General features: G+C 54.2%; 7 protein-coding genes across 7 annotated transcripts; 4 read left to right on the plus strand and 3 right to left on the minus strand.

Annotated features, from left to right (window-relative positions):
- Positions 1-278: 278 nt before the first annotated feature.
- On the minus strand, positions 279-1,921 carry AB675_5104 (uncharacterized protein; the record flags this gene model as incomplete). Its single annotated transcript, XM_018145290.1, has 3 exons — positions 279-550; positions 598-1,579; positions 1,631-1,921. The coding sequence occupies 3 exons, from the start codon at positions 1,919-1,921 to the stop codon at positions 279-281; spliced, it is 1,545 nt and encodes a 514-aa protein (XP_017999187.1).
- A 538-nt stretch (positions 1,922-2,459) lies between these two features.
- Positions 2,460-4,952, plus strand: AB675_5105 (uncharacterized protein; the record flags this gene model as incomplete). Its single annotated transcript, XM_018145291.1, has 1 exon — positions 2,460-4,952. The coding sequence occupies one exon, from the start codon at positions 2,460-2,462 to the stop codon at positions 4,950-4,952; it is 2,493 nt and encodes an 830-aa protein (XP_017999301.1).
- Positions 4,953-5,498: 546 nt separating this feature from the next.
- AB675_5106 (yippee-like protein) lies at positions 5,499-6,509 on the plus strand (the record flags this gene model as incomplete). Its single annotated transcript, XM_018145292.1, has 1 exon — positions 5,499-6,509. One exon carries the CDS (start codon positions 5,499-5,501, stop codon positions 6,507-6,509), a length of 1,011 nt encoding a protein of 336 aa, XP_017999397.1.
- A 1,788-nt stretch (positions 6,510-8,297) lies between these two features.
- On the plus strand, positions 8,298-8,827 carry AB675_5107 (uncharacterized protein; the record flags this gene model as incomplete). The annotated part of the gene is made up of 2 exons (XM_018145293.1): positions 8,298-8,470; positions 8,542-8,827. The coding sequence occupies 2 exons, from the start codon at positions 8,298-8,300 to the stop codon at positions 8,825-8,827; spliced, it is 459 nt and encodes a 152-aa protein (XP_017999373.1).
- Positions 8,828-9,778: 951 nt separating this feature from the next.
- On the plus strand, positions 9,779-10,930 carry AB675_5108 (uncharacterized protein; the record flags this gene model as incomplete). Its single annotated transcript, XM_018145294.1, has 1 exon — positions 9,779-10,930. The coding sequence occupies one exon, from the start codon at positions 9,779-9,781 to the stop codon at positions 10,928-10,930; it is 1,152 nt and encodes a 383-aa protein (XP_017999341.1).
- A 615-nt stretch (positions 10,931-11,545) lies between these two features.
- On the minus strand, positions 11,546-13,153 carry AB675_5109 (Isotrichodermin C-15 hydroxylase; the record flags this gene model as incomplete). The annotated part of the gene is made up of 2 exons (XM_018145295.1): positions 11,546-11,905; positions 11,966-13,153. 2 exons carry the CDS (start codon positions 13,151-13,153, stop codon positions 11,546-11,548), a joined length of 1,548 nt encoding a protein of 515 aa, XP_017999298.1.
- Positions 13,154-13,963: 810 nt separating this feature from the next.
- Positions 13,964-15,421, minus strand: AB675_5110 (uncharacterized protein; the record flags this gene model as incomplete). The annotated part of the gene is made up of 1 exon (XM_018145297.1): positions 13,964-15,421. One exon carries the CDS (start codon positions 15,419-15,421, stop codon positions 13,964-13,966), a length of 1,458 nt encoding a protein of 485 aa, XP_017999429.1.
- Between the last annotated feature and the right edge of the window lie 325 nt (positions 15,422-15,746).

Here is a 15,746-nt window from a genome sequence, read left to right on the forward strand (position 1 = left end):
ATCTCAAGCTAGTATGCCGCTCAGTAACTACTGCAGTTCCTTGCATTGTGGACTAGTGAACACCCAAACGCCCTTGTGATGCTTCATGCAGATCTGCCGTGTGCCGTGGTATTACTCCTTCTCGCTATGCTGGGTATCGTACAATATCCTTGGTATCATGTTCTTAGTGATTCGAACGTCATGCAAAACACAACGTATGGTCATCGGTGTCTGTGTTGCAGCTCTCCGGAATCGATGCAGTCGTCTGTGAACATCGTGAAGCGCCGCTAGAAGCCGCCCTAGTCGATCTGCATCGGCACAAGTTCTGGTATGCCAGTCTCGTTGGCATCTTCCTCCTGCTTCACCGGGGCACCGTCATCAATGTCCATCGGCTCCAGATCCGGCAGATCAGGAGTCGCTTCGGACTCGGAACCGTCGGAGTCGCTGTCGATGTCGTCCTCGTAATCGAAATCAGATTCAGGACCGCCATAGAGGTGGTACAACTCGTCGGGTTCTTGCCAGTCGAAAGAATTGATCGGGCAGAACTCTTCATCGTCGTCGTCCCAGATTTCTGCTTCCAGAGTCAGTCGATCGTACGTGAAGTGTTTGAGAACTTACCTGTAGTTACAAAATCGTTGATGACGTTACTGAGGATGATCTCCATCCGCTCATCTGCATAAGCACCGGCATCGATTTGGCTGACAGGGTAGCAATTGTCGCTGTCCTCCAATAGACCCATGGTTTCAAACATGTCAAGCGCCAATGACTTGTTGCGGCCACAATTCTTCAGCTTCTTCAGTAGAGTTGGCCAGTCGGAATCCAGGAGGAAGGCGAAGCCAAGAAAAACAGCAGACAGCTTTGGCTGTCTCTTCAGAGTGTCAAGGAATTGCTTCTGGGTGAACTTGATACAGTCTAGATCGAGGCGTACCAGTTTGGGCCAGACGGTGTTGCCAATGATGGCTGTGATAGTGGTGGCGGGACCGTAGTAACCCAGGTCGTCGAAGTTGATGAGAATACTGGTTGCACCCTGGGCAGCAGCCAGAGCCTCGTGAAGGTAGCCCTGAGTAATCGTCTTGTAGGCAGCGTGGGGCCCGACTCCGTGGATTTGCAGGTCCTCGCGCTGAGACTCCTCCATGCGTAGTGTCAAGCGGATGGTTTGTAGGCTCTTGAAGACATTTAGAACATGAGTCTTGATGGACATATTGCGAAAGAAGTTGGGGCTGAGATTATGCACAGTAAGAGACTGCAAGCCCAGCAATGGGCCATTGGGAATAAGCAGTCGACGTAGCTGAGTGATCGTGGGCTTGGAGCACAGTCCAGTCGGCATGGTGCAGGTCATCGGAAAGGCCTTCTGGTAACGACGAGACATCGAATGAATGCATCGGGTACCGGTAGTGAGCGTGAGGTGTCGCAACTTCGGCAGACGTCGTAGGCACGACAGCGCGTTTGCGTACGTAGCACTCGTCAGAACGGCTTGCTGGCCTCTGTAGGCTTTCTGGAAGTTGTTGTAGTCGTTGAGAACAGCGGCGTCGTACTTGGCTTTATTTCGCTTGTACAGACGCTGGTCTCGTGCAGGGGCGTCATCTGCGGGCTTTACAGGCTGCAAGTCTCCGTCAGTCTGGATCATCGTGTCTGGCTACGTAATACTTACGGCGGAATCAGCATGGTGATGCTCCAAGAAGTGATCCTTATACTGCTCAAGAGTTCGCTCGGCGTACGTATTTCCTTCATAAACAACAGTGTCGATGGTCTTGGAGAACTTGCTGAGCAGGAACGACAGTCGCTCGAGAGAGTCCTTCGCAGCATGGAAGCAGACTTTGGTTATCAAGAACTCTGCTCCAAGCTCGGCGCATCGACGGCTCGAGAGTCGTAAGGCAGCGACCTCCTTGAAGTCCAAGTTCTTGAAGATGACGAGGATGACCTCTGGAGGTAGAGCGTCCATAGCGAGCGTCAAGATGATGGTGCGTACATCTGTCTGCAGTATGTTGGCCGCTGGAAGATTAGTTGACTCTCATACAAGGTGAGTACCTCAGTATGTGGACAAATGTGCTGTAACTGCCTTTGCAGCACTGACCGGTCGAAGTTGCCTTCCCCACCCAAGAAAGAAAATGAAACGCGCCTCTTCCAGGCAAAGCGGGGCGCCAAATTACGCGACTGACTGCCCCGCAGAGAAAACGCTAGGCGTTACTGGCGTTAAGGCCCGTCGTGCTGGGTGACGGCGTGACGGGGCGGATCGCTCTCCGCCAACCACCTCGACTCGACTTCACTTTCCAGCCGCTTCAGCGACAAGGCAGCTGTGCAGTCCTCCTTTCATTCTCACATGGAGGGGAAGATCTGATGACCTGATCTGCACATATTTGACGGCTCGGAGCCAGCGCTCTGGGCCTTCTTGATGCGGCTTTGTATTCCCGAACCTGCTGGAAGCAAGCACAGCCAAACGCCTTGGGTAGCACAGCGCCCAACTGACGCCCTACGTTATCATGGCGCAGGCCGACGAGAGCGACGCTCAACCCGAGCCTGATAGCAGACCAAAGGCAGTCAATAGCGCAATCACCGAGCACTCATCGCCAGCCCTCTCTCCGCAGGTCGATACGAAAGCCGCCGACATGGCTGCTCTGGCTGCCCGAGATGGGCCTCTCAAACTGCTCGACCTTCCCGAAGACATCCTCCAGAGCATCTTGAAAGAAGTCACACATACCAATGACCTGACTGCGCTGGCTCTTACACACTCGACCTTACACAACCTGGTCATTCCACACATCTACTCACGATTCGACATCGTATGGCCAGAAGTCAACTCTAACGTCGAGACCAGAGTCGGCGTAGATGCGCTGACCTACGGGCTAGCTACTCTTGTCATGGCCAACGATGTCTTCGGAGAGCCCTCACATCCACATAGAGAGCCCGACAAGGCGAAGCGAGATCCGCGAAGAATCCGGCGAGGCAATCACTTTGGTCAATATACCAAGAAGTTCAGTCTCGGCAATGGACCCGCTGAATGGGTCAGTGAATATCTCATCACCAAAGAAGGAGGCAAAATGCTGGGTACACTCGTCGCTTTGGCGATAGGCAGGATGCGAAATCTCGAGACATTCATTTGGGATATGCCTACAGGCGTCCTGCGAGATGTCTGGTTGGCGCTAGCTTCCCTGGGGACTCGAAGTGATGGCGAAGGGTCGCGTCTGGAGAAAGTCTGGGTAAGATGGCATGAAAACACAGAAGGCAGTCCTCTTGCTTCGCCACCACCGCCCGCAGGCCCTGGTCAGCAACAGCCGCCCAACATTCCTGCTATTCTCGCAGGGACAGCTTCTGCGCTGTTCCAAGTCCCGCCATACCCTCGCGTCGAATTTCCGACATTCTCAATACTCCCACCTCTGAGGAGTTTGACCGTTCTCGACATCGATGAAGTATCCTACATCGAGGAAATGAGCGTATTGATCGAGAACTCTTTACACGTACTTCGCGAGCTTCGTGTCGGCGTAGCCGAGCATGCACAACATGAGTCCTGGACGATGCCTGCCGAGGAACGTCGCGTAATGCCTCCCCAACTCATGTTGGATGGGCATAACCCACGGCACAGGGGAGGAATTCTGGGAATACTGGTCCACAGATTCGCCGAGCCCGCGCCTGCTACCATGGCCGAGGATGAACCTCCTGCCGAAGCAACAGCTTCGAATGTGTCACTGCTGGATCTGCAGCTACCAGCCAATCAGGGATCCAAGAGCGCCGTCGAAGACGCAGATCAAGCCGACGTCGACGAGATTGGTCGTTCTCTGGCCGAGCAACATCTGGACGACTCGACCATAGTGGAAACGCCGAGTATACATGTGTCAAAGCGCAAGAACAGGAGGACGGATACCTTCGCCAGCATTTCCAGCTCCAAGACGCAGGGTGACTCTGAGAAAGACGCGATACCACCCAAGAAAATGCAGCTTGACTCACTGGACCTCGAAAGAGTATTCTTGTCGGTGTCTGCATTATCTCGTGGAATAGACTGGACACGTCTGACATCAATCACACTTCTAGGCTGTCGGAATCATGAACAGTTTTGGAAAGAGCTTCGACGGAAATTCGCACCTGCCTCTCGACCACGATCGTCATCGTCCGTGTCGAGGACGCTGTCCACAAGTCTTGGCGGCGTGTTGACTCCTCGCAACACCACGCCCTCGAGCAACATCCCCCGAGAGGAGTACAGACTGAAGATTACTCGGCTGCACACCGATACGGTATCCCAAGCCCTGATAGCGTTCATAAAAGATGGTCTTGCACCCGATAGCCTTGAATGGCTCTTCCTGCAGGATAGCGGTCTCTCAAGGTCTACGGTCAGTGTTGACACCATCTACAAGGGCGCGATTCGACGGCATCGCAACAGCCTGCGAAAGCTTTTGATTGACAGCGACTCTCGCAAAGAAGAGGAGCGAGGCACAAGCTGGCGTAAATGGGTGCTCAACCGCGAGATTCTTGGCTGCCTGACAAGTGGAAGGATAAAGCTGCGCGAGCTTTCTTTGAGTATCGACTACAAGGACTGGCATTACTTCTTGCAACGTCTGCCGCAGCTCAAGACTCTCCGAGCTCTCCATATTGCTCATACCTCGAACTTTGCTCAGCGGGAGCCGGTTTCGCGTGAGACAGCATTACAAGTCTCGGACATCGTGTCTCTTAGACCAGAACTCGAGCTTTGCTACTTAGGGGTTCACAATTCATGCTACGAGGTTCTGGAATGCCCGGCACAACGCGGTGCTAGCCCGCAACGACTGATGGTGGTCAATCCGTCCCCTGAGCTCGATAGCGACGACAATGACGATACAATCGAGGAGGCAGACGATGCCAGTCAACTTGACCTGGAGTTCAGTCATGGGGAGGAAACCGAAGATGAAGGCGTGTCTTCTGAGAAGGTCACATTCAGGCTGCGAGAGATTCTGTTCTACGAGGACAAAGTATCGATATTCCGGGCAAGACACGGTCGATTATGATGCGATATATGAGGCAAGATTCGATGGCACTGTACAGGGCACACGGCTGTGATGGTCGAGGACGTTCGGTTCACATTGGCAGCGCAAGCGTTGGTGATTTCTTCGTAGGTAGTCTGTAGCAATACTCTCGACAAATACTCGAGCACCCTCCCAAACGCCGCATCTGTGCCAGTCTTACCTACCCACATGTGTATCCCAGCACTGCACTGTGCCGGTCGGGCGCGTGTAGGAGCACGTGATTGATCATCTATTTCCCCGCTCCAGATTCGCGATCTGACCGAGCACCGCGCGCGTGACCCTCGTCTATAACGGCTGAGAGGGGGGCCCGCATTGTCATCGACGGAACTTCAGCTGCGATCATCCCATCTCGTCACTGCATCCTGCACTTCCGACCCTTTGCACGTCCCACCGTGGCTGGCCCACGACATCTTCCCGTCGCTATAGACGTCGCCGTACACTATATGGAACCGATAGCGTAATCGCCTCGGCATCCCCACTTCGCACCCGATCGTCAACGAACATCACGCGAAGCACGCGACGACAACCATGTCCTTCCTCCGCCGACACTCCGACTCAATCCCATCTCCCTTCCCACAATACCTCCACGCAACCGCCCCCTTCCGCCGCAAATCGCGCCAATCCAGCACAGACAGCAACGACAGCACCTTCTCCACATCCTCGACCGCCTCAACCCTGACCAACAATAGCATCCACGCCAGCAGCAGCAACAACCCGTTCCATCGCTCTCCAACGCCCGTTCCCGCCGCTCTCGTCACCAACTTCGCAATAAGTCCACCGTCTCCGGACTCCAAATTCCTCTCCGGCCACACCTCCCGCATCCACTGCGCAAAATGCTCCACAGACCTCTGCCTCTCCTCCCAAATCATCTCCAAGGGCTTCGTTGGGCGGCACGGCCGCGCCTACCTCGTCCAGGGAACACCCTCGCATATCTACACATCCACGGCGAACTTACCAAACACATACCAGGAGAAGGCCGTGCCTAGAAATCTGGTGACGGGGCAGCATATGGTGAGCAATGTGAGCTGTGCGATCTGTGGGGTTTGTGTCGGGTGGAAGTATGTGGCGGCGAGTGAGGAGGGTCAGAGATATAAAGTCGGGAAGTATATTTTGGAGACGAAGAGGGTGCGGGTTGGTGTTGGGTGGGAGAATTGGGATGAGGACGACGATATTGAAGAGCTATTGCCGTTGCCGCCAGATCAGTTGAGAAGCCTCGATGGATTGGGGCGTGGCGGAGGAGGAGGTGGTGGTGCCGGCATCTATGCAAAGAACCGGAGCAGGAACTCCTCACGCAGCCCTGCACGAACACGAAGTCCCAGTCCCAGTGGCGTGAAGAGGGGCACAGCGAAGAATCTGGAAGATATTGAATTCGATTCGCAGGATGAGGATGAATGCGAGGATTTATTTTCGGGTGTATGGAGCCCGCAGCTTGCGATCAAACGCCGGCAGGAGAGGGACAGTCGGATCATGAACAAGAAGGCTGCTATTGAGATGTACCGGAGCAGGAACGCAAGTGAGGATACGCTTGGCTCGAGGTGAGCTATGCGAGTGACATGCTCGATCTTGTCAGCTCAAGCTGGGAAGTATGAGAATCGGTGCGAGGATATTTAATGGTTTTACGATACATGGCTTATGAGATACCCCCAGCTCTTTCATATGTTTGACTTTCCTGGAGCACACCCAGGCGTTCGGTTTGGTTCAGGGATGTGACGGAGGTAGTGAATACATTCCATTAAGCTTATGCTGTCACCACATCCTCCCTTGCCATCAAGACCAAAAACAAGAACCTTGATGGAGCCCCCGGGAGTCGAACCCGGCCCTCGTACCTAGGTCGAGGAAGCTGTGCGATAGGAAGCTTGCAGAACCCTCGGCGCGGGCCCCTTGAATGAGATACGAAGGATGAACTCCGCGATCTGTGGTGGAATTGTTGGGCAAAACTGGCGCTGACGAGGTTATATAGGATCAACTGCGACGGCATGCACGGGATCTCTCAGAATGGCATCTAGAGGTCCGGCAAGGCATGCGCGGAATGCCAAGGGTTTCGGCGGCAGCGACGACCTTCCACTTACTTGACCTGGTGTCTCTGAGAAAGTCATTCAGCCTGCTTTCAACGTCCCATTACCAACACGCCCTTCCATTCAATGCAACAGGAAGCAGCTCACTTGTGAATCATGGACTTAAGAGTAAAAACGCCTGACCGAGTCGGTTGAGTAACTGCTCTGTACCTGCTCTATACCTGCCCTCGATGATCACCCTGATCAGAAGGTATAGGTAGGTCGTGTCGCTCTGGACTTGATATTCATTTCTTTCTGTTCGTCAAGAAGACCTAAAGCCAGGTGATCCACCTTGCCATGCCAACCTAGCATCATCTGTTGCTTCATGGTCCGAGCTTCAGATGTTTCGAGAATTTGGTGTGTGACGACGACATCCGAGAGTCTCTGGCGTAGACTCGTGGCAATCGCTCGCCTGATGAACTATGCTGGTGCCATAGACGTCAACATTTCGAATTCATCGTCCGCTTCTGCCTCTTGAACGAGTCTCGACCGATTCGGCCGACTGACACTCATATTCAGCGCCATCAAGGTTCACTTGGCATCTGTTGGATTTGGTCTCGCAATCACAGACATCAGAGCGAAGACTGCGTACAGTATACTATCCGTGGACTCAATGGCTCAGATTGATCTCAGTCTATCTGATCTCGACAACATGCACGTCGTCGCGCACTTCCATTCGAGGTTGGTCGAAATGAGAATCATTCAAATTACGGATCCTTCGGGGGCGATTCCATCATCAGCACAGCCTGTTGATTGGCTCTGAGATTTGGAAGAACCCCCAGCTCATCACGCTGCTCAGCCCCCAGAGGATTCGCCTTCCGGCTCTGGCCAAGCTTGAAACCTGGGACTTTACTCCGGGCGTTCGTCGAAGCCGGTATCAGGATCTTACATTTTGAGGCTACACAGTATAAGGAGAGCGACTTCTCCTGGGGATCGTATCTTCTGCTTTGCCGTCATCGAGGGCACTTTGTCCGCCAGCAACCACATCGTGTGCCCGGCACCGAATAGCAGCCAAATCACTGCAGGATTGGTCAAGTTGAGCCAATTGATTCCACTTGTTGCATTAAGTTCCAAGACGGCCAAGGAAACTCCGACGTCATTCATTTTGCGAAGTTGATCTGCCAGTCTAAGCCACTTCCCTGGCTCTTTGCGCTACCATCGTCACCAATATATACGAGTGCGGCCTCATCTTGGTTTCGTCGTATTACTATCAGCGCAGCACCATTCTACACGACTATAACATATATATTCTATACCTACCGACTATACAATCATGCCGGCAATAGACACCGTCTTGAAGGCCCGCGACCTCGTCGCACGCGCGACATACTGCCGCGATCGCTACGGCAGAGTATATCAGTGTAACAGCTCATGGTATAACTGGGGGCGGTGGGTGGCGGTTGGAGTCATCATTGCCGCTGCACTCGTGCTCTTCTTCCTCTGCTCGTAAGTCCACGGTTCCCACGATTGGGACCCATTAGAACAGCAGAACTAACACGATCGCAGGTGCATAACAGCACGCCGACGACGCAAGGCCGGCCGCAAGCCATTTTACGGTACCGGCTGGGTTCCCATGGCTGGCCAGGCGCAGTACAATCCCAACTATCAGAACACTCAGCAACCCAACTATGGCTACCAGGCAACAACATGCCCAACAACAACACCAGCGCGCCTCCCACATACGGACAGCAAGGTGGCTACTACGGTGGACAACAGAACACTGGCGCTGCGCAAGACTACTACAGTGGTAACCGTGGTGGCGACTATGCGCCGCCTGCTGGCCCGCCTCCTGCTAAGCATTAAGCGATATGATCAACAGAGGTTCATTTCACGATGCTCAACACACGGACGAGATGTAGTCGGGCGACGACCCGAAAATCGGGACATAAGCGAAGCGGGAGCGGGAACGAGCATGATGTTTGTGCACCCGATGCCTTAACTCGGAGCACTCGATACACTGGAATTGGACTAAAAGAGGCAAAACGAGGCGGTCGATTTTCTTATTCAGGAGCAATGTGCTATCATATGTACAACTACGGTACAACGGGACGAGGATGTGATTAGTGGTGGTAGCAGATTGCGATATGCATGGTGATCAATCGGCGCTGGGGAAGGCTGGATAGGTGACAATACCTGCTGTACATACAAGGCATTGCCATATAACCGAAACACTTGTTGCCAAAAGCGAAACTGCAGTACCTTGCTCAGTGAGTGCATGTGACTGAACCCGATCTCTCGTCATCATCTTTTTTCTTGCTGAAAAGATGGTGATTTCCCGGTATTTATTTGCCCCTCCAAAAGCCCTAGCTGGGCAGCAAATTCCGAAGCTGATGCGTTCCTCTTTGCTGTGGCTTGGCGCGTTTCAGCGCGTTATTTAGGGCTAGATGAGGCGCAGATCCCGCGCAAAATCCCCTACCAGAAGGTCCATCCCCCAGACTCAGCCTCCTTTCGTTACACATCCTGTTATAACCCTCACGGTCGCTTGCGCAAGCAAAGATCTGGTGTCTGTATACTACAATTTACGACTTCTTGTTCACTCGTTACAGTGACGATTTGGCTTGCACTCACATTCGCTTTGTTGAAGGACTTCTCGACTATCCACCACAACTCACTTCTTCCCCAGCCCCTCAGCCGCATTCCACGATTGTGCCCCTTCTGACGAACACCCGACGCCCAACTGAGAGACGCCGGCTGATGTTGTAATCATCTTGCCGTCTTCTGTATACACCACGCTCTACTGAGCAGCCTGACAAGATGTCAGGCGTAATCAACGACATCAAGAGCGCGCCCGAGACCTTCACATCATGGGACAAGTGCATGTCCAAGGCCTACTGCAAATGGCCGGTGATCGCAGGCATAGTCATTGGATCATTGATTATCCTCAGCGTGCTCTTCTGCCTCGTGCAGTGCCTATGCTGTGGATACTCGTGCGCGAAGATGCTTTGTTGTTGCTGCAACGGCTGTGATTGCGGAGGGAAGGATAGACGGAGGAACAAGGACGACAGATCATCGAAGTACCAGGACAGCAGCTACCACCAACTTCATCAGCCAAACCCATATTCAGGCTATCAGCCGCCCGCCGCTATGGCTCCCGCCTATGGAGCCCCTCAGACCGCGAGATTCGAATCAGACACGAAAGGAGGTGATGCTCTTCCTGCAATGCCCAGCTGGGACAACGCGGTTTCACACCGAGTCGAAGTCCACGACCCACAGCCCAAGCATGAAGATGTCGAGATGGGTCGTCTCAACCCTCACAGCGGCCGCGGTGGCTATGACCAGGTTCCTTTGTCGCCCACGTCTCCAACACACGCCATCCCAGGCTACTTCCCACCTGGAGCCGTTGCAGGCGGAGCAGCAGCAGGAACAGGATATGGCTCCTCTTCAGACCTAGGCAATCAGCGCCTCAACCAGCAACACACCGGCTACAGAGGCGTCGACTACGATCAGCCTCAAGTACCCACATCACCCGCACCGACATATCAAACACACGCACATCAGCCGTCCGGCGACCGCTTCATAGCCGGCGCTGCATCTCCATCGCCATACGGCTATCAATCGCAACAACAGCCGCAACACGGGAGCAACACTCCATATAATCACGATTCACCATATCACGACGACTACAATAACCGGTCCTTCTCTCCGCCAGCTCCAACGCCGCGGTCAAACACATTTTCGCCGCCTCCAGCAGGTACGATGCCTACGAGCAACAGCTATAATTCTTTCAACAGCACACCATCACAGTATGCCACACCATACGAGGCGCCGCAGCAGCAGTCATACGGTGGATATGGCAATGCGGTGACATCGCCAACGTATCACGAGGCGGAGGCTTCAGGGGCAAGGCCGCCTTCGTTACTGCAGGTCGGGAGAAAGGCTGTGCCGGGTTCCACAAGGGAAGTGTAACGATGCTCCACGTTCCTGGAAGGCACGGGACACTGGTCTGCATGAACGCGGAAATGGAACAGAAATCGTTGGATGAGTATACCACTGAGTCAGGATACATCTGCAGCTACAGTGTGTAACAGTTACCGAAGGGGAATGATGAACTTTCTACCTACAGAGAAAAGTGCCTGCTGACACCCGTACCCGATCCTTGCCTCTCGTGCTTCTGACCCTCCAGCAGTCACTGGTCTCCCCGTCACCTTCACTTCCATCCAGTGTCCACGAGTGCATATCGCGAACAGCAGCAGCAACAAAAAGCAAAAAAGACAAATTGATGGCAACACCCAGAATCGAACTAGGATCTTCCTATGCGAGGGGTTGCACGAGGTTCATCAGAACCCTTAGCTTCCGCGGTGGTCGAAACCTAACGCCCTCGCTGATGTGCTCGCCGTTGCACCATGCTGCCGAGATGAGCATGTTGATGATGACGGACGATTGATGAGCAAATTCTGAGAGCTCTGAGTATATAGACCATTGCTCAGTGAAGACTGTCCAGTCAATCTCGGCGCTGGTCGACCACGGCGCTGTCTCTGGTCCCTCAACCCCAACGTATCGTTGTCTCCTGCAACCCCGTGCTCACTGCTCTCCTTTCATCCCCTCCCTCTCCCGCACCCTGACCCACAACCCCTCCTTATCCCAAAACACCCTTACCTTCATCCCCTCCGTCCACCCCTCACTCTTACCATCCAACTCCAGGTCAAACTCCCACATCAGCCTTGCCATAATCAGCCGCATCTCGTGGTACGCGAGGTTCTGTCCGATGCAGTTGCGCGGACCAATGGAGAAGGGGCGGACTGCTTCGCGGCGATCGTTGAAGTAGACTGACTTGGGGTCTGTGGTTGCGGAAGGAAGCCATCGTTCTGGCGTCCAGCTGTGAGGGTCGTGGAAATTGGCGGTGGTGGTGTTCGCGGCGAGTTGGGGAACGCCGACTTTGATCTAGAGAAACAGAGATCAGTACACGCCGCTATCATCAGGTTGCGACCAGTAGCAGCTCACCTTCCCAGGAACCAAATGCCCAGCAATACTCGTCATTTGCCCCTCCAAGGTCTCCCTAAACATAATGATCGGCACCGGCGGATACAGCCTGAATGTCTCCTGCAGACACGCCAACAAGTACGGCAGCCTCTTGCTCACGCTCGCAAACGTCATTTCCTCTCTACTCTCAAACGCTGCTCTGACCTCCTCTCTCACTCGGTCCAACTTCTCCGGGTGCGTCAGCAGCATGTACGTCGCGAAGCTCAGCAATGTAGCAGTCGTCTCCGTTCCAGCAATCATCATAATATCCGCGTTCGCAGCATGCTCCTCATCAGTCAAATCGACCCCTTCCTTCCCACGGTTCCGCATCATCTGATCCATAAAATCGCCCCGGTGCTCAAACTCCGCATTCCCAATCCGCTTCCGCACCATCGCCTCAACCATAGCGCGGTGCTCATTCCCAGACTTGCGAAGCGTCCTGCGCAGGAGGGGTTGAAGGAATGGAAAGAACTGCGACATGAGCAGACCGACGGGCAACATGCGGATGACGGTCTTGATGCGTTTCAACCATGGGGTGGATTCTCCATTGGAGAGGCCGCCCATGTCTTCGCCAAAGGCCAGGTCGCCGATTAAGTCGAAGGTTGTGAAGTTGTAGAGGCGGTCGATGTCGGTCGTGCCTTCTTTGTCGGAAGCGGCTTCGCTGATGCGCGTCATGAGTAGGTCGATATAACGATTCATGATCCCCATCTGCTCGCCCAGGGCCTTGTCGCTGAACGCCGGCAGCATCGCTCTTCGATGCCGGAAATGCGTTTGCGCGGAGCGAGCATTGATGATGCTCTCCACTCCATTCTGGTTCGTTCCCAGGAACTTGGGCAGCTCGGCGTGCCCGTGGCCGTAGATGTCCTTCCAGGCGTCTGGATGGGTGAAGGTTAACATGTCCGAGCCGCAACGGACGACTTCGCCGTAGCGTTCGTGCCATTGTCGGGTCTTGTGTTCGCGAACGCCGCGTATGATGTCAATTTGCCGGAGGATGGGGAAGATGATCCAGTGGCTTGGGCCGGGGAAAGCGGCGAGTGGGTGGAAGTAGAGGTTGTAGACTGCGGTGTAGCTCCAGCGGATGAGGTAGATGATGGTGAAGGCTGCGAGAAGGAGCTGTGCTGTTTGGTACACGGTCAGGGAACCTAAGAATGAGGCGCTGACGACGCCCATGATGTCGATTCAGCTTGTTCAGACGCTCTCCTCGAACTATGAAGTCGTCAGAGGGGAATGGACGCCTTTTGGTTTATGTCAATTTATCGTTGTTTACATGCAGCCGCTTCACTTCGTCCATCATTTCGGCCGGGGTAGTTTGGTCCCCGAGCATGGTGCTGACAACTTGCTTTATTAGCTCCTTGATATGTCATTATGCGAGTCCTTGTCGCACTATTCCAACCTACGGTGTGACAGGAATGGCCCTTTCACGTGTGAGATACATGGTTGCCTGGCTTGTCAGTGGTAGGGATGAATTCAAAACTCGTACAGTATGGCGACCCACGCAGCTTCCCGAAAGTTGGAACCGCATGTCGGTGATTTAGGCTGTTCGCGCCGCTTACGTACTCGATCTGTGCGCCTGGGCTTGTGCCAGGGGTGCTCGGCGCCGGAACAATCTCCAAAAATTCGCCTTAGACGAAGGCTTGAATTCAACGCCCTGTACGAAGTAAAGGAGCATGCCACGTACTTGCGTCTGTTTCCAATTCATCTTTCATTCGCAGATACTGGAGCTGGTGGCTGTAGGTATATGATGCCATGATTGATGTCGTCGTCCACGCATGACGCCGCTGCACATCACGGAGACTTACTATACGACTTTGCGCCCCGTGATCGTGACTTCGCTGGCTTGCTCGACTAGATGTTCCAGCATCCGGAGCAGAGCCTGCCAATTCCTATGGCTTGAGTGCTACGACTAGATATCCAACAAACCCATACGTCCGCGGTCCATAATGTCTCAAATATCTTGGGAGTCAATTGATGCCACCATCATCATAGTTCGTCCTTCCTTTGCTCTACTGCATCGGCGTTTCCCCCTGTGGAAATGATGGCATGAGCAACGCCCACAATCCTAGCACCCGCCTCGACTTCGCGACTGACAGATTCGACAGTCCGTAAGCCACCGACCTCACCCAACAGCTTCGTGCCCAGCACGAAGCCCGGCACATTGCTCACACCCTCATCATCGTAGACGTTCCATTTCACACCCTTCAGCAATCTGTGCGAGTCCTGCTCGCCGCCGATTATGCTCCCAATGACGATGCCCATCTCGATCCAACCAGAAGTCTGAACACTGTCGAGCATGCTGTTCAAGACTGCCTTCTTGGGTTCTTTGAACTTTGAGGCAGTGATCTTGTCCTCTTGACCGAGCGCACGGACGACCCTTAGGGAGATATAGTTCTCACTGACCTTCGTGTCCAACGTTGCAAGCAGGGTCAAAAGCTCGAAAGTCTCGGTTCCGGAGACTTCGGCGATGCTGCCGGCTGCTTTGGATGCGAATCCTTGCACCATGATGGGTACGATATCTTGATCGATGCCGATGATGCCGTCCACGACGTCGTTGCCCAGCAGAAGGGATGGGTCGGCCAGCTGTGGCCCATTCGCATCACCATCCTTATCCTGGGCTCCAACAGCAGACTTGACCGCGTCAGTCATTTTCGCTGCAGCCCCGCTAGCACTCGACGACGCGTCCTGCAGCAGCTGATCAGGCGGCAGGCCCACGACATCGATAATTTTCTCCCCACGACAAGGGTAGCACCAACCGCCCGCACAGCCGAAACACCGATCGGCTTGCTTCTCGATACTCAGCGCATCCGTGGGTTTCGGAGCTCTAGCCGCAGCAGTATCCGTTGCCTGTCCAGGCAGATGAGGCCTTAGGCTGAAGATACAGCCCACGCAGCCGGGAGCGCAGCCCCAACAGCCAGCGTTGTCCGGATCTTGTCCACGCCCAGGACCGAAGATTGGATGACGCTGCCCTGGAGGGACCAGCTCATTACCACCACCGGGAGATTCTGGTGCTGGCGTCTGGCGCGCTTTGATCGGCGGCCGCTCCGATGAGTAGCCAGGCGATGGTCGGCAGGCACCGTCTGGGCAGGCGGCATGACAGCATGGGAAGGTTAGACTGCTGCTGGGAGCAGCTGCAGTAGGTGTTGGATACAGCCAGGCAACATCCGTAATGGAGTCGATTGCAGGGTGGTGAATGTTGCAGTAGCCTGGCGGGCAGTCAGCACCGCAGCATGGGGCAGTGGTGGCTGTTGCAGAAGCGCTGTTGCTAGTAGCAGTTGTTGATGAGAATAGTTGAGAGATCTTTGCTAGATTGCTGTTGGTGGCAGTCGCGCTTTCCTGCAGCGGCTGTTGGTCATTCTTTGCGGCATTGATCTGAACTGGCAGGCACAGAAACAGGGTGGTGATGGAAAAGAGCGAAGTAACGGCGTTCATGCCAGTGCTCATGCTGACGACCATCGCGATTGCCAAATTCTGTCAATTCGTTTGCCAAACTCTGGTCGTCCGAAAGTGTGGTAGTCCAGCGTCAAGCGTGACTTCCGAGACTGGCTCTGATCCTGACTTGGTCCTGGACTGTTTACAGAGTGCTCTGCTACTTGATAATGCAAATATTGGTGTCTGGCATATGTGGTCAACATCACGAGGCGACGGACCCCACGAGGCGATACTTATATTCAAACTTCTCTATAGCCAAAGAACGCCTTACGTATGCGGTCTGGAGCTATCGTGCAGTTGAGATGCACCCCTGTGCACGGCTGAAGGCTGTGGGCAT

This window comes from Cyphellophora attinorum (genome assembly GCF_001299255.1).
Source record: "Cyphellophora attinorum strain CBS 131958 chromosome Unknown Contig15, whole genome shotgun sequence".
Classification (NCBI taxonomy): Eukaryota; Fungi; Ascomycota; class Eurotiomycetes; order Chaetothyriales; family Cyphellophoraceae; genus Cyphellophora; species Cyphellophora attinorum.